Source organism: Gossypium hirsutum, chromosome D05 (assembly GCF_007990345.1).
Source record: "Gossypium hirsutum isolate 1008001.06 chromosome D05, Gossypium_hirsutum_v2.1, whole genome shotgun sequence".
In the NCBI taxonomy this organism is placed as follows: Eukaryota; Viridiplantae; Streptophyta; class Magnoliopsida; order Malvales; family Malvaceae; genus Gossypium; species Gossypium hirsutum.
The window spans coordinates 29,901,654-29,920,235 of record NC_053441.1 but is presented as its reverse complement, the minus strand read 5'-3'; the positions used below and the strand labels follow the sequence as shown (position 1 = coordinate 29,920,235).

Genomic DNA, 18,582 nt, shown 5'->3' with positions numbered 1-18,582 from the left:
ATTCTATGTTTTGTAGGTTTGTTAAGGGATAGATGCTGACCACGAGTTTTAAAGTTGCTTTATACCTAGAGCAAAGATCGAACCTTCAACCACTAGTTAATGTATGAGAGACTATTGCCATCTCACATAACTTTTGTGGTTAAATTATCAATTACTTTAAATATATTATTCAAACATATAATAAATATAGTTTTATCATACAAATTGACTCCGAGTTAACATACATATGGATGCTTTAAATATATCATTTTAAAAAATTGAATCTAAAAATTAAAAATAACTCAAAAAAATATTTTTTTAATTTTCTTTATCAGTATATATTTGTTGATACATGAGGAGAACGTGGTGGTGCAAAAGAGACCGGTTCACCTAAACAGGTGGAAAGTTGAAAAGGACGAAAGAAGGAAATGAGTGAAGAAGGTCTAAAGGCAAGGGAAGGTAAGCGTAGTAGGCAAATGCTTAGGGTTGCTGAAAGGGTCAAAAGATCCTCTCTTCATCGTGATGGAAGGTATTTATAGGGGGAGGTCCCATGCCTGGTAATGCCTTGTCACCAACAATACGAGTGGTGGTCTACCCATGTGGTGGGCCAGGTGGTAGGCCGGTTGCCCTCATGTATAACACTGCATTGACATTCTCTTTGTTGTGGTAATACAAGGTTGTTACGCCTCAATGGTTCCTTGGTGGTCCACTCCTGGAGGTGAGTGCATTCCCTCTAAAAGCGGGTGGCTTGGAGGACGAGAGAAGGAAAGGAGTGAGGAAGGTCTAAAGGCAAGGGAAGGTAAGCGTAATAGGCAAATGCTTAGGGTTGCTGAAAGGGTCAAAAGATCCTCTCTTCATCGTGATGGAAGGTATTTATAGTGGGAGGTCCCATGCCTGGTAATGCCTTGTCACCAACAATATGAGTGGTGGTCTACTCATGTGGTAGGCCAGGTGGTAGGCCGGTTGCCCTTATGTATAACACTGTCTTGACATTCTCTTTGTTGTGGTAATACAAGGTTGTTACGCCTCAATGGTTCCTTGGTGGTCCACTCCTGGAGGTGAGTGCATTCCCTCTAAAAGCGGGTGGCTTGGAGGACGAGGCACCTGAGTAGTTGGCCAACTAGGTGATGTAAGATGAGAGATTGCCTAGGTGATCTTTAAATGGGGTACTAGCTAAGTGGTGTGAGACAGAGAGCCATTCGCATATGTATCTCAAGTGTCTTTTTCAAAATCAAGATTAAATTAATAAAATGGTTAAATATTAAGGGCTAATTTTGTTATTATACCAAGCAACGTTAGCATTTCGTTTAGCAGTCAAACCCATTTTAGCAGTAGAGTGACTAAAATTTACAACTTATCTGACAAAGCAATGGCGTATCTAGCCGCCCTTCCTAAAATGGAAAATTGTCCATTTAAGCCCTATGGAAATTTTAAAAATTTAAATTAGTAAAGGTAAAATTGCCATTTGACCTCCCCTAAAAATGATAAAAAAATTGATTTAATCCTTTAAAAATTATAACAATATAGGCTATTAAAAATTACAAATTAGTTTCGGCCCCCCTAAAAGAATGATCTGGCTTCGCCTCTTAACGAGAATTACTAAAATTGACAACTTATCCAATATAAGTGACTAAAATAACAATTTTTTGAAATGGGTGACCATAATAGGAATACAGGTAAACTCGAGTGGTTAAATAGGTATTTTACCCTTAAGTTAATTTTTAATAAATGATCATACATTTTTTTTCTGTGTTCCTTCGTTTAGCTTCAAGGTTGTTCTGTGAAATTGCAATACCCGTGAAAACACCCTGGTATTGTCACAACAATGTTGGCTTAACTACGAAAGTTGCAAGTATATAGAAGACAAAGAAGAAAGAAATCAGTACTCAATTAAAGGCATGCAAGAACAACAAGGTACAAAATGCTAAGTTACAAGAGATTATTCCAAATCCTACCAATGACAGCATATTACATATATGTGTTTGAGGATCAAATTGTTAGAATTTGTAACTATGAAAAATTAAACTTATTGAATTATTTAAAATTATGACTAAATTGAAAGAATATATAAATATTGAGGACTAGATATATTATTATACTGGCCAGAAAACGACCACGTCATCATTCCCGTTAACCATTTAATGGAAAACGACCAAAACAAAAATGATCTAAAATGTTAATGATGAACTTGAAATTTTTTTATAGTTTGGTGATCAAAATAGAAATATACTAATATTTGGATGACTAATTATATAATTTACCTAAAATTAATTAATAATTTTTTTTAATTTTTTAGTGGATCAAATATAAACATTAATCAAAACTCTAACAAGTAAATAATCATTAAAACTATTTTTTTTAAAAGCCTAATTTATTTTTAGAAATTTTAAGCTAAAAGGAAAACTTAAAAAATTAATATTAAAATAAACTTATTAGGGTATTTTACTAAAATAATACAAAAAAATAAAAAAAATATCAAAATAATATATATTTTTTTATTTACCAAAATGGTACAAAAAAACAGTAGAAAATGGGATGCCACAGGCGGCACAAAAGGTGCCTATGGCAGAGGCGGCACCACTTGTATTATAAGTCCAGCTTCAGTCCAGCTGAAGGAGAAGAAGAAGAAGAAAAAGGTGGTGCCGGAAAAAGAGAGAAAAAAAAAGAAAAAATAAGGTATTTTTAAAAAAAAATGGATTATCTTGTTATTATGTTTTTTTGTATAATTTTTATTATTTTTTGTTGTTAGTTTAGTTATTATTGTTAGTTATTAAGATTAATAAAAACTCAAATTGATGGTTTTAGTTAGTATTATTATTGTTAGTTTTTAGGGTTTAGTTATTAATAATTATTGTTACTTAGTATTATTGTTAGTAAAAAACTAATATTATTATTATTATGGTTAGTTATTAGGATTAGTAAAAACCCTAATTATTATTTTAGTTAGTATGATTGTTAGTTTTTACATTATATTATTGTTAGTTATTATTTTTAGTAAAACTCTAATTATTATTGTTAGTTAGTATTATTTTGAGTAAAAAAAACTATTATTATTGCTATTGTGCTAGTTATTAGGATTAGTGGTTAAACGTCATTCATGTACAAAATGATAACTGAAAAAGTATGAGCTTAAGAATGAAAAAATTGCATATTGAAACATTAATTTTATTTATTTATTTATTGTTCGAGATTTTTTTTTTGAGATTTTGTTTATTTTTTGACAGATTGAATATTGAAGATGGATGATAAGTTTTTTGTACGTGTTTATTTCGATGGAATCATCTTGATAACAACTGCTGGATGTATATTTGAATGTCGGCAACAAATAACAATGAGATTTAATAGAAATGTCTCATTGGATGATATGAAGGGAATGATTAATGCAAAAATTATTAGACGTTGTGGGAGAAGGATATCAAAAATTTTCTACAAGTTTTCAGTTTCGACAAATCCGATCAAATTCACCGAAATGGAACTTGTAGACGACGAAGACGTAGAGACAATGTTCGTTCTTTACTGTGGGAATGAGAGTGACAAGAATACACCGATTTACTTATTTACTGAGTTAGCCAGTATGGAGCAAAATGAAGATGTCAATGCATATGGTAAAGAACACGGAGCTCAAGAACCGTGGATGGTGGCTCCAATATCGTACGTTGATAGTGAATCAACTATAGGTAGGATCGATATCGATCTGAATATTACACCCGATATTGATGTGGTTGGTGGTGAAGAAGAATGTGGTAGCGATCATTGTGATGAAGAGGTCGATAGTGACGGTGATCTCGATGTGAACTATGTACCTGATGATATTGACGATGAAGATGTGAATAACGATGGAAAAATTAACGCTTCTTCTGTCGGGAACCAGATGCGACGTATTTTGATACACAATAATCCTAGGCCACACATGTCACTCATAGACCCCGACGCAGCGCATGTAGCTGAGTTCCCGGAGTACCCTGAAATAGTTCATCCTCACCGGCTGGCCGTAAATTCTGATCATGAAGAGTTATTCGTAGGCCAGAGATTCGAAAGTAAATAAGAGTGTGTACTTGCTATTAAACGGTATAGCATGAACATATCAGTAGATTATCAAGTCGCAGTGTCTAAATCGACAATATATATTGGGAGTGTTGGAAGGCAACGGAAGGCTGCAATTGGCGGGTACGAGTTGCATTCATTCAAAGTTCGTAGATGTGTGAGATACGAAAATTTGTTGGTCCTCATATACGCACATCAACACATATGACAAAAGATTATGGAAAACTTGATTTGAAAACTATCTGTATCTGTATCATGCCAATGCTGAAGGACATCCCGACCATTAAAGTTTCGATACTGATTGTCGAAATACAAGCACGATTCCAATATCGAGTATCATATCGAAAGGCGTAGATAGCTAAACAAATGGCAATTGAGCAATAATATGGGGATTATGATTCATCGTATAACAAACTACAAGGATGGATAGCTATTATGTGGGAGTACGTACCAGAGACTGTGATTGAGTTACAGACAAGACCTTATTACGGCCCGGACGACCAGTTACAGCCAGGAAAAAGAATTTTTCATCGGATGTTCTGGACGTTTGATCCATGTGTGCGGGCATTTCCCTACTGCAAGCCATTTGTGCAGGTGGATGAGATCTGACTATATAGAAAATATACACAGATCCTACTTCTTATGGTTACTCAAGACAGCAATAGAAACGTGCTCCCGATAGCATTTGCCATCATAGATAAGGAGAACATGAAATCTTAAGAATTATTTCTTACTAACCTGCGGAGGTATGTTATTAACAACGATAATATTTGCATCATCTCCGATAGAGGGAAAGGTTTAATTGCAGCAATTAGGCATTCCGTTGTGCCATAGAGATCCGTTTACTGCATCCGTCACATTGCGTCTAACTTCCATAAAGATTATAAGAATGCAGACTGGAAGAGACAAGTAGTGACAATGGGTAAATGATAACATTATCTTTTCAATATAAGTTGTAATGTTTTATGTTATCGAGTTACTGGAACTTATCTTTTCTTAATATGTATACAGCGTACGAGTTAGAGCCATATATTTTCCGCCAAAGAATGATTCGACTTGAGAGTGACATGGAGGGACAAACAAACACATCTTTTCGACAATGGTTGGGTACAATAGAGCCGTGGCAATGGGCTCAAAGTTTTGACGAGTGCTTTCGTTATGGTCAAATGACCACAAACTTAGTGGAATGGGTCAACGCTGTGTTGTTGAAAACACGTCATCTTCCGATTGTATCTGTCTTCTCGACTACATTCTACAGGTTGGCTACCTTGATGCCAAGAATGGGTCAGCAACAAGTCGACCATATGGAGGCGAAACACGTGTTTGTCGAAGATGTCAGGGATGCAATGGTTGTAAACCGTCGGATGGCGAGGTCGATGAATGTAGAAATATATTCACGACGTCTGGAAACGTTTCGAGTTACTGAGACCATCGGTCGTCGACCCGGTATACTACTTAGGTCCTATAGAGTTGATATCTAAAACAGACGGTGCGACTGTAGAAGGTTCAAAACACTTCATTATCCATGTGTGCATGTCGTAGCAGCGTGTGCTAAAGTGAACCTTAATGTTGAACAATATGTCGATGATGTGTACACACTCGAGCACACATTGCGTGTTTGGGAAAATGAGTTCCCCGTCCTACCTGACCTGTCTACGTGGGAGGTGCCTCCGACGACTTTCGAGCTTCTCCCAGATAGAGGATTATGCAGGAATCTAAGAGGTCGTCCGCAATCAACCACAATGCATAATGAAATAGATATTAGGGAGAAATTCGACGGTAAGTGTTGTGGATTATGCAGGTTAAGTGGTCATAATCGGAATAAATGCCCTCAATGAAACTATCATGTTGGACAGCCGTCAGGATCGGGTCAGAATTGAGCTAATGCTGTAAAATTGTTATGTGTAATGTTGTAATGTTGCAATGTTGTTTTAACACCCATTAACTTAAATTCAGCTTATGCTTATGCTTATGCTTAAATTGTATCCAAATTAAGTTATAAAAAGTATAATTCATTTGTAATAATTAAAATTATATCCAAAATGAAGCCATTTAACCTTAAATTCAGCTTTAGTATAATGCAAAAAGGGAAGAAAAGTTTCATAATAAGCATACCTAAAATTAGAATAATTAAATTTATACAAAAAGTACAAATTTTGTAATGTACAAAAAAGTACAATAAACCCCTAAAATTGATGGTTCGATGGTGTGGTCATAGGGGTATACCTATGCGGAGGTCGACGGTCATGTTATGGGTGTTTGCGACGACCAACATCCTCATTAGGCGCAGATGGGGGTGTGCTGAACATAGAGGAAAAATCATGTAGCTCGATCGGCATCGTCGAACTTGAACCAGAAAGAGTCTCATGATACTGTAGACACAGGCTGGGAGTGTCGTACTGCGGCGGGTACGATCCAAAGAGATCAAACTCGTATGCTTATTCGCCCCCTGAGAAGTTCGGAATATAGTCATTGCCCGCCAAATCCGGATGATAGCAATGTGAATCCCCAAGTGAATGTGATTGCTCGGGATGTGGCTCGGGCTCTAGTTCGGGATCATGATCTGCTGCAGGCTCTGCCTCCATGGGGGCCGCTGGGTACGATCCCCCAAGTCGCTGCATGTGCGAGGGGACTGCAGTCGACTGCCCTCCAAGTAGATATGGCTTTCCGCAACTAGAGTACCATTGTATGTACTCTAATGATGGTTGCAAATCAGAAGCCATAACCATCTGAGGTCTTCGACCTATCCGATCGTTCCATAGCGCAATAAATTTTCGGTGCTTAACCCCCCAATCCAACTGCGATTTTCCTCTCTTGTTGATGCCGTGAACCACCCCCACCTCGCATGGCAGATCCAGGATATATTGTATGCAACCAAACTGTCGTAACACTCGATCCCCATGGTACCACTCGACTACATTGAAATTTATAATTGGTGCGTTAGTGCACCACATTTCAGAATGAACGTATGCAGATGAGGGTATCACAGCTGAAATTTTCGGGCTACGATATGACATCCATATAAACTGCATGATTAATAACATTGTTATAATTTAACACGGTGTGAGTAAGATATAGAAAGTAAGATGTCACGAATATTAGAATATCTTACCTCTTCCCTAGCATGCTGTTCGATCATCAGTAGGTATATCGGGACAGTGTACGACTTCCCGATACCCGGATAAATACTCCACCTACAAAAACAAATATAGTATGGTTGGTAACATCAGTCAATATAGTATGACTACAAATAATGACAAGTTATATTTTATTACCTGTTAACTAGTGGATAAACATATGGTTGGTGAGTAACCGATGCAAAAAATGGCATCCGATAAAACGCCCACGACTGCATCAATGTAAGGCATCCGTCTATGTCTACAACAGAAGGCTTTGTCGTCCGACAAAACTCCCGATACAACACTGCCAGAACGGCGGAGCCCCAGCTATACGAGCAAACGTTGGCCAAATCAGCTAATAGGGGTAAGTACATGATATGCACCTTGTTGTTGTTTGAATCAGGCATCAATACTCCCCTTATAATATGCACGATGTACGCTCGAGCAGCGCACATCAACTCTCCTTCAGTTGCATTAGCTGATAACTGTCCAAATTTGGCTTTCAGCCATATAAATTTCAAGCTCATAAAATTTGACTAATTATCGTTTAGTGAGTCTCCTAGTAGCTGATAACATAGTGCAGCCGGCTCAGTAAATGCAGTTACTCCCGTTACGGGAGTCCCGTCAATTGGGAGCCCAAGCTGCAGTGCAACATCCTCTAAGGTCACCATGCACTCCCCACAAGGAAAATGAAAAGTGTGGGTCTCCAGGACCCACCGCTCCACTAGTGCTGATATTAAATCATACCGCAAGTCAAATGTCCGGATCAATGTTGCTGACCCAAATCCAGCTTGCTTCAAGTACGACATCAATTGTGAATCCGAGGGATATCCTATACCATTCACCCGACCCCTTAATACTCAGTACGAGCCCTGATAGTGTTAAATTATAGAAAACAAATATTAGGATAACATGATTTATTTCTATATATTACGTATATCGTATTTTAATAGAACCCGTGATTAACAAATAATAATATATTACCATGTTATTAGCTGCATCAGATATGTGAGGATCGTCGTTAATCAATGAAGCCATTGCGATGCCTACAACTTCAAAACAAATTTAGTAAAAAAACCCTTATTTTGGCCCTTTATTCGTATTTTTTCCCGAATTTTATTACTTTCTATAAAAATATATTATTTTCTAATTTTATTATTTTACATTAGTTTAGACCATTATGTTTGAAATGTATTAATTTAGTGTGTTTTTTAAATAAATTTACAAAAAAAACCCTTATTTCGGCCCTTTGTTCGTATTTTTTTCCTGGATTTTATTTCTTTCAATAAAAATATTTTATTTTATAATTTTATTATTTTACATTATTTTAGTACATTATGTTTGAAATGTATTAATTTAGTGTGTTTTTTAATTAAATTAAAAAAAAAACCCTTATTTCAGCCATTTGTTCGTATTTTTTTCCCTGATTTTATTACTTTCAATAAAAATATATTATTTTCTAATTTTATTATTTTACATTAGTTTAGTACATTATGTTTGAAATATATTAATTTACTGTATTTTTAAATAAAGTAAAAAAAACTTATTTCAGCCCTTTGTTCGTATTTTTTTCTCGGATTTTATTACTTCCAATAAAAATATATTATTTTTGTATTTTATCATTTTGCATTATTTTAGTACATTGTGTTTGAAATGTATTAATTACTTCTGTTTTTTTTAATTTAGTAAAAAACCCTTATTTCGACCCTTTATTTGTATTTTTTCCCAGGATTTTATTACTTTAAAAAATATATTATTTTCTAATTTTATTATTTTACATTATTTTAGTACATTATGTTTGAAATTTATTAATTTAGTGTGTTTTTTAAATAAATTTCAAAAAATAACCTTTATTTCGAACCTTTGTTCATATTTTTTCCCAAATTTTATTACTTTCAATAAAAATATATTATTTATGTATTTTATTATTTTACATTTTTTCAGATTTTATTACTTTCAGTGAATATACTATTTCCGTTTTTTTTTCTTTTCGTATTTTATGTTATCTTAAACATATTTTTTTATTATTTTATTTTTAATGCTATTTTTGTAAAAAAACTCATTACAATATGCTAAATAAATTTAATAAAAAAATTCTAATCAACATAGAATGTATATAACATGGATTTTTTTCATGTTAAATAAATTTCATAAAATATATATGCTAAATAAAATAATAAAACACATACAATGTACATAACAGAAATTTTTTACACAAATATTACAAAAAAATTAAATTAATACAAAAAAAATTACCTTTACTTATTTTTTTCTTTCTTTTTCCTTCCCTCCCTCTTCTTCTCCTTTCCTTTTCTTTCTTTTTCATTCTTTCTTCTCCTTCCCTTCTCATTCCCTTCTCCACCAGCTGAATGATCCCCTCATTATAAGGGGTTGGTGACGCCTGTGGTAGTAGCACCATCGGTGCTGCCTCTGCCACTGGCACCACTGGTGCCGCCTGTGGCAAGCCCTCCACTAGGGTCCTGTCACTTCCCAACAGCTTTTTTTTTAACTTTTATGTTTTTGTACCATTTTGGTAAATAAAAAAATTATATTATTTTTGTATTTTTGTATTTTTTTGTATTATTTTAGTAAAATACCCAACTTATTAACCTGTCAAGAAGTTATCCTTTAGGGATTTTTTAAGGAAAATTATGGGTAATGTATAGAATTTGTTACTAAAGTACTCTTCGCATTGTATTTTGGTTACTAAACTTTTAAGTTTTTTATGCTAAATTATACGAAACCAAATACAGAAATATTTATGTGGGATTTTTTTATTGGTATAATAATAAATTTATCCATTTAATGTTTACATATTCTATCAATTTGATTCTAAATAATAATAATAAATAACAATTTTAGCCCTTAATGTTTACAAAATTTATTATTTTAGTTCAAATTCTAAAAAAATTCAATAAATTTAACTCTCAACATTTGCAAAATTACAATTTTTAATTTTTTAACATTTTGTAAACTTTTTAAAAAAACCCAACACCCAAACTTAAATTATCTGGAAAAAAAAAAGGAATAATTATCATCACCCCTAGCTAATCTCTCAACTTTAAAACGAGGTTTCAACCTTGAGTTAATCCCAAAACAAGGCGAAACGTTGAAATTAATATAGCAAATGTCTTTTATTCTCTCACCCTTTGGCAAAACATACAAATTTGAATAATTTTATACACAACTAACAACAGTACTCTATTCTATTAAAAAAACAACAGAACCAAAAAACCATTAATACCCATTTTCAGGCACAAAAAAAAATATTTTTTGAACAATTTTTCAAACACAAGAAATTAAAAAATGAACCACAAATAAACCACGAGTACAATAATAAAATTTGGTGTAAACTCAGATTAGCAAAATAAGGTTCACAGTTTCTCAAAACACAATATTATATTTCTAGAATTTCTTGTGAAGATTAAGCAATGAGACCTACTAAAATTGATAATGTTTTAATGGCAAATAATAATTTAAATCCAATGAAAAAAAAGAGAGAGAGAAAAAAATGGGAAAGGAACTTTTAGTTTACATTAAAAGTCTTGAAAAGGTAGATTGATAAGATTGATTGTTTGGGATTTTATTTATTATAGTTAAGTGTGTGTTTTTATGGTTGTGATTTTGATGTAACCAACGACTCTTTAGATTTTCTTTTAATTAGTAATAATTTTTTACACTTATTATGCTAGATTTGGCATTTGTTTCTTAAAAATTTTACAAATTTTTTAAAAATTATAATTTCTCATTTTGTAAATGTTGAGGGTTAATTTTATTGATTTTTTTAATTTAAACTAAAATAATAAATTTTATAAACATTGAGGGCTAAATTTGTTAAAGTTTTTATATTTAATATCAAATTGATAGAATGTATAAACATTAGAGGGCTAAAATTGTTATTAGACTAATAAAGAAACCCATGTTAGCACTTTCGTCAAATTTCAAACCGTTACCATTGATGATGAAAACAATTGTTTTTGTATAGTTTAGTGACCAAAATAGAAAAACATTAAAAATTCAATGACCAAAATAGAATGCGGGCAATACTTTAGTGACCATTTTTATACTTTACTCTAAAATTATTTATGCACATGAAATTTTTTAGACCCTACATTAAATGTGTGACATGTGTCCTATAGAATATAATAAAAAATAATATATATAAATAAGTAGGACAATTGTCACACCTTAATCCACTATAAAATTAAAAAAAACTCTAAAGACCCTTCTTTTTTAACATAAAAAATAGATATTTTAATTTTTTTTTCCGATATATTGATAATGGAAAGGATTTGCTTCTTCCACTTAGATTCGAATTTCAAATCTAAAATCTATTTGTCACTCAAAACTGAGGCTTGTTAATAGTTATCTTATATTAACTATGGTCTATGGGCTAATCATATATCATTTTGTGATCATATTTATTGAAATTAAAAACAGTAGTATGTTATTAATAAGTGTTGAGTGTATTGTAATTAGTGGTCGATAGTTTGATCCTTATTCTAGGTATGGACTAGTTTTAAAATTTGTGACCAGCATCTACCCCTTAATGAACCTACAGAATGCGAATGATTAGTTACTAAGTTTGCTCCAGTAGACACCTTAAGAAAAAAAAATATACATATTTAAAGAGAAAATAAAAAAAAATGTTGGAGATTGATACTATTAAGAGGGGCAACCATAAACACTTAACATTGATTGCAAAATGGACATGAAAAAAAATGTCATATGTTTATTTGTGTCAACAATGATTTGTCAGATTGAACAAATATTTAATTTTTAATTCAATCAAATTAAAATTTATTGTGCCAAGACTAGTTTGGAGTAGAGGTGCTCATGGGCCGGGTCGGGCCGAGCTCAACTAAGAATTCATGCCCATTTACTAGGCCTAGGCTTGGCCCGAAAAATGGGCCTAAAATTTTACCTAAGTTCGGCCCGGATAAAAATGATAAAACTCGAGCCCGCCCCGACCTGCCCGTATTAATTTTTAAATTATTTTTATATAATTTTTAAATATATATAATACATAAAAAATATTAAAAACATCAAAATAAACATTTCTCAACAAATTGAAAATAAATTTTAAAAAATATGTAAACTTAAATAACACTAAGATAAATACAACTTAATAAGTAAATGCTTTTAAAATAATAATAAAATTAACAAATGCCTTTAAAATAATAACAAAATTAACAATAAAATAAGTTTTATACAATATCCAAACAATAACAATAAAATAGTAGCAACATAAAAGTAAAATGGTAGCAAAATAGGGAGAAAACAACAAGAAAATAACATTAAAAAAAAGAGCAGATTTTTTATCCTTTAGTGAATTCGAGCCAGAGGCTCGGGGTCAAAAATGCATTTGTCCAAGCCCATTTATTGGGCCTATATTTTTGCCAAAACCCTCTCACATTTTGAGCGGACTGAGTAACCCGACTCATGATCAGGTCTAGTTTGGAGTGGATAATTTGTTTGTTATTTAGATGATATAAGTTCAAATCATGTCATTTTCTCTTTCTACTAACCCTCTCTCCCTTTCTTTTCCTTATTCACTTCATATGCATATTTTTTTCCAGTTTATAAATATATTTTGTAGTTATTTTTGTTGACTTCATAAATTGTGATAGCATATGGCGGTGTATATCGTCGCTGAAACTCCACTTGCCACCAAAACTTTCCTTTAAAAAATGGATGACTCTTCCTCGACTTATTAAAAATAATAAATAATTTCATGAATTGGTTTCCGTCCGTGTTTTCTTAAACTTTATTTTTATTATTATTTAATAAATCTTTAGATTTCAAAGTTTTAAAAAGATAAATAATTTATTTCAAATATACATTTTAAATCAAATCAATTTAACATTTTGAAAAATAATCCATAAGAGGTTATCTAAATGCTTAGTTTGTTGCAATATTTTTATTAAGTAAAAAATTAATAGAATTTCAAACTCATTAAAAGAAATTTCTATTTTGATTTATATGGGCTAATTTTGATATTAGTCCCTATACTATGTATAAGTTATAAATTTAATCTCGATATTTTAATTTGATTATTTTTAGTTTTTAAATTTTTTGAATTTAAAATTTTTAATTCTAACTAAATGATAGTTTTTAAATTTATTAAATTAAGTTTTATTATTTTTCAAAATTTAATATGATAGATGTATTACAATATCACTTTAATTTATTGTTTTTACACAGTACTAAAAAATGGATGGGAGAACAATATAACTTCTTTTTTTTAAAATTTAATTTATTTATTCCAATACCAAGCGTGAAGCAGTGTACAATTCTAGATCCTTCTATACCAAATTCCAAAGCGAGTGAAAATAAACACCACCTCTCAGCTACCTCTCAAAAGAGTTTCAACAATAGATCTGGACCGTCCATTATTCCCCTATATAAGTAGGTCTCTTACCACACCTATCCTTCACTTAAGCCCTTCTGTGTTTCTCTCCTTCTCGCCGTCTCGCGTGCGCTCCTGTGGCTCTCTTCAACCCTCGCATATCTCTTCAAGATCTGTCAGTACTCTCTCTTTTAAATCTCATATTTTTTCTTCTATGTTCTTAATTTTTTGTTGGTATTTATTGATTTTTTTGGTTTGATTTTAGGATCTGATCTGACAAAAAAATGTTCGGGAGAGCACCAAAGAAAAGCGATAATACTAAATACTATGAGATATTGGGAGTGCCCAAAACCGCTTCCCAAGATGATTTGAAGAAGGCTTACAGAAAAGCTGCAATTAAGAATCATCCAGATAAAGGCGGTGATCCTGAAAAGGTTGATTGTTTTCATTGATTCTTGGGTTGATTTTGTGGTTTAATCGTCTGGGTTTTGTTTGGTTTTGTTGATTCTTTGTGTTGAGTCAGCAAATTATGAACTGATCAATTAGCTTATGCTTTGATTTAGTTCTTTTTTTTGGATTTCGTGCTTTGTTTTAAGTAATTGGTCAACAATTGGGTTGAGAGGTTGATAAAATTGAAGTTCCATTAGCTATAGAATGGTTTGGTTCTTTGTATGTCTGTTGTTGACTTGTACAGAAAGTAGCTTGTTTGGTTATGCTTGTTTTTGAAACGATTAAAATTCTGGGTTTTGAACTATGTTGCTCTGACTTTGACTTGGATGTGAGTGTTTGGATGGGGGTATATGGCTGATTCGGGAATGTTCAATTTCTCCTTCTAAGATTATGTTGTGTTTTTGCAAATTGTAAAAAAATTGGGTTAAGATTTTAGAATAAGTTGGGGTTTTTGACTTGTCTAGAAACTGGGCATCGCAGCTTGTATTGTGTCATTCATAGTCGTGTTTAAGTTATAGACGATTTGATAAGGATTGTGTGCTGTGTTTGGAATTCAGTTTAAAGAGTTGGCTCAAGCTTATGAGGTGCTGAGTGACCCAGAGAAGCGTGAGATATATGATCAGTATGGTGAGGACGCCCTTAAAGAAGGAATGGGTGGAGGTGGTGGTGCCCATGATCCATTTGATATCTTCCAATCCTTCTTTGGTGGCAATCCTTTTGGTGGTGAGGCCTCAAATTAATACTCTGTTTCTATCTTGTTGATTAGTTTTTTTTTAATTAAAATTTTTTAAGATTTGAGCTAAAATCCTGGTTACTTGTTCAGGTGGTGGTAGCAGCCGAGGCCGAAGGCAAAGAAGGGGAGAGGATGTAATTCATCCCCTAAAGGTTTCTTTGGAAGATCTCTATAATGGAACTTCCAAAAAGCTCTCTCTTTCACGCAACATAATTTGCTCCAAGTGCAAGGGGTGAGTACTTCTGTTGAGTAACATCTGTGGAGCGGCATAGTGGTTCGACTGTGTTTTTAACAGAAAATGTTTTAAAATTTGCAGTAAAGGGTCTAAATCAGGTGCATCAATGAAATGTTCTGGTTGTCAAGGTTCAGGAATGAAAGTCTCCATCAGACACCTTGGTCCTTCCATGATCCAACAGATGCAGCACCCTTGCAATGATTGTAAGGGTACTGGTGAGACCATCAACGATAAGGACCGTTGCCCCCAATGCAAAGGCGAGAAGGTTGTTCAGGAGAAGAAAGTCTTGGAGGTTAATGTTGAAAAGGGTATGCAGAACGGACAGAAGATTACTTTCCCTGGAGAAGCAGATGAAGCAGTAAGGATGAAAATTTTCTCTCTTGTTTTTTGTTTTTTGCAATTTTAATAGGCTTGCATTTTGTTGCACATTGTTGAATCCAGCTTTCTTGCTGTTGCTAACTTGATTGTTTGCTAATTGTTTGCAGCCCGACACAGTTACTGGGGATATTGTATTTGTCCTCCAACAGAAAGATCATCCAAAATTTAAACGGAAGGGTGATGACTTATTTGTAGAACATACGTTGACACTTACTGAGGCACTTTGTGGCTTCCAGTTTATACTGACCCACCTAGATGGCAGGCAACTTCTCATTAAGACCCATCCTGGTGAAGTGGTTAAGCCTGGTAAGCGTCTAATTTCTGCCTTCTTGCATAAACTGCTGCATTTTTTATTTATATGATGAATGTCTGCATTTTCAATATTTTTGAGTGGTATTGATGGCTATCATCAGACTTCAAATGAACCCTGTTCATGTGTTTGTGGGTATTGATCTTTCTAATTGATGTTTGTTTAATGATCCCTCGTTTGTTAGTTGACAATGATCTTTTTACTGGCGTGTTAAGTGATATGGTATTGATCTTTACTTTTGTTTTGTATACCTAAGATCAATTCAAGGCCATAAATGATGAAGGGATGCCTATGTATCAAAGGCCATTCATGAGGGGTAAACTATACATTCACTTTACTGTCGATTTTCCCGACTCCTTGGCCCCCGAGCAGTGCAAGGCACTCGAGGCTGTGCTACCTCCGAGGACCTCAGTCCAGCTGACAGACATGGAGCTGGATGAGTGTGAGGAAACAACTCTATATGATGTCAACATCGAGGAAGAGATGCGTAGGAAGCAGGCGCAAGCAGCTCAAGAGGCTTATGAGGAAGATGATGACATGCACGGTGGTGCCCAAAGAGTGCAATGCGCTCAGCAATGATCGGTGGCAGGCGGTAAGGAATGGAATGTATGATTGTTTAACAAAAATTATTTGAAAATACCATTCTGGATATGGTTGTTTGCTTAGACCATTTCTCCTAGAGTGCTATCTGCTTTGGGAACTGATAAAGTGTATGGAAAGATTTAGCTTTGGAACTTGACCAATTTGTTTATGGTATACAACCTATTGCTTCTTGTGATCTTAGTTTTTTTAGTTATCGATTTTATATTTGAATTTGAGAAACCATTTAGGGATATTTTATGATTGAAGGTGTTCATTGTTCCGATTTGATTCGGGTCATTATAAGATGTTTGGTTATATTCATTTTCTCATACTAATATTATTTTTCCTAAGAGAATCATTTAATCAGCTTTAAAATATATTATGTTTATCTTAGATTGATATATTTTAAATAAATAGGTTAATCGAAGTAGGGTATTGGACATATTTGTTTTTTATGTATGAATTTAGCTCTTGAATCGCATCTTATCTCCCTATAATTTTTATTACACTGGCGGATATGTCAAATTTTCGGCCAATGAGATATTGCCATGTCAGCCAGCCTTTTTTCACATGCTGTGGAATTTTTTATTCGCACTAAAATCTAATGAATTCTCCTGCTATTGAATTACTATCGAATGGTGATATTTGTTAGAGCCACTACAGTTATTGGTGTAGTGAAATTAAAGTTAATTATTGTGACTACTAAAAGAATGTTTAGTTTAGTTTTGATATTCAATTGGTAAACATAATTATATGATTTTATATTGAGTTAATTAATTAATTAATATTATTTTACTTATGGTTAGATATTTTATTTTGTACTTAATTCATTATTTCTTGCAAAATGTAGCACAAAATTTTGGTATACAAGGCTAGTGGGAAAGGATTTCACTGTGATCGTCCGAACTGTTGCTCTAGTGAGATTACACTCAAAAAACATTGAAACGTGGTCTCAGTAGAGCCCAAACGAAGCGTAAGTCATGTAGAGGGTAGGATTAATCCTAAAGCAACTATGTATTATCCGTTTTACTATTTAAAAAATTGTATAATGTCTTTTCACTATTTGGTGAACGATGAAACCATTTAATTGGGTTCCAGCTCAGAAATATTTTTAAAAAAATATTGCAACTACAATCTTAGAACATGATAATGTGGTTTAACATATTGTAATTTATCATTATCCTTAGTTTTTCTGTAAAAATTCTATTCGATATGTCGACTATGGAATAATTGATATGTTTACGATTTGGTTTGGTCCATCCATGACTCGGTCAAATATTAAAACACAATCTTTTAAATAAGTATTCGTAAATATTTTAGAAAGAATACCCAAACCTTCTTTACCTCTGACTCTACGAGGGTGAGAGTAAGATGAACACCTTTCCGGTCTCTTGAAAACTGTGTTGTCTATCTGGACAATGAGTTTGTAGTGTTCGAACCTGTTTGAACCTTTTAATAAGTGATGTAGATGTTCAAAATAAACAACGGAAGAAGTGAACTCTTCGAAATAAATTATTGTTGAGATATTAACTGTTGTAATGATCCAGTATTAGAAAATTAAATTTTGGGGCTAAAATTTTTAAAAAAAAATTAAATCTAGAGATCTCGAGACAAATATGGGAATAAATACCAACTATTTTGTTTATCTGCTAACCAATCCATCAATTAATTCGAGCCATTGAATGTGTTGATCTGTAATTTATTTCATTAATCTTTAAGAAGCTTCTTCCACATTCTTCTCCTCCATCTAGTTCCTCAAGAAAAGAAAAAACAGAAGAAAACTTTTCATGATTTCCTCTTTTTAAGTCGTGAGTCATCTTCAAGCTGAATTTTAGTTAAATTAATAGCTTAAAGTAATAGTTAAGTGTAAACCCATTCAACTAGAAGTAAAATTTCAAAGGAAAAGAAAATGTTTAGATGAACATGGTTTATGGTTAAAGTTTTAAGTGTGTTTTTTGATAGCTTGAGTCTTTTAAATTATAATGCAAGTGAAAGAATTAGATTCAAAGTAAAGAATGTTGAATTATGTGAATCGAATGTTAAGATTTTAGGAATGTTTAATTAAATGAATTATTTGTTTGAATTTTTTCTAATTGTTAAATGTAGTTAATGATGTCATGCATTTAAATGTTATTAGTTCTAATTTCATGTTAAGAACTATATATGATTCATGTTTCAATGGTGATATACTATAATGATAGGTTTATGATGTGGCGGTGCTTGGTGAATAATGATGTTAATCAACGATTATGGGATATATTTAAATATTAAATATTAAATTAAACTATGTCGGATTTAACTTGATTATAGTTGGTATACCAAAAGATTTGTCTGTATCAAAGGAAATTTTGACGCTTGTGAGCACATTATTTGGCACTTGTGTGCAATACTAAGCTCTTGTAA

General features: G+C 32.8%; 2 protein-coding genes across 3 annotated transcripts; one reads left to right on the top strand and one right to left on the bottom strand.

Moving 5' to 3' along the window:
* Positions 1-6,461: 6,461 nt before the first annotated feature.
* LOC121217143 (serine/threonine-protein phosphatase 7 long form homolog) lies at positions 6,462-7,951 on the bottom strand. Its single transcript, XM_041092694.1, has 4 exons — positions 7,748-7,951; positions 7,299-7,627; positions 7,136-7,217; positions 6,462-7,049 (listed from the first exon to the last, which is right to left on the bottom strand). The coding sequence occupies exons 1-4, from the start codon at positions 7,949-7,951 to the stop codon at positions 6,462-6,464; spliced, it is 1,203 nt and encodes a 400-aa protein (XP_040948628.1).
* A 5,483-nt stretch (positions 7,952-13,434) lies between these two features.
* Positions 13,435-17,359, top strand: LOC107904773 (dnaJ protein homolog). Of its 2 annotated transcripts, XM_016831257.2 has the most exons (8): positions 13,435-13,666; positions 13,757-13,925; positions 14,499-14,664; positions 14,765-14,906; positions 14,991-15,267; positions 15,395-15,593; positions 15,854-16,189; positions 17,030-17,359. In XM_016831257.2, the coding sequence occupies exons 2-7, from the start codon at positions 13,776-13,778 to the stop codon at positions 16,174-16,176; spliced, it is 1,257 nt and encodes a 418-aa protein (XP_016686746.1). In that variant the 5' UTR covers positions 13,435-13,666; positions 13,757-13,775; the 3' UTR covers positions 16,177-16,189; positions 17,030-17,359. The 2 variants fall into 2 exon arrangements, with proteins under 2 accessions (XP_016686746.1, XP_016686745.1); XM_016831256.2 differs by lacking the exon at positions 17,030-17,359 and having other exon boundaries at positions 15,854-16,375.
* The last annotated feature ends 1,223 nt before the right edge of the window (positions 17,360-18,582 follow it).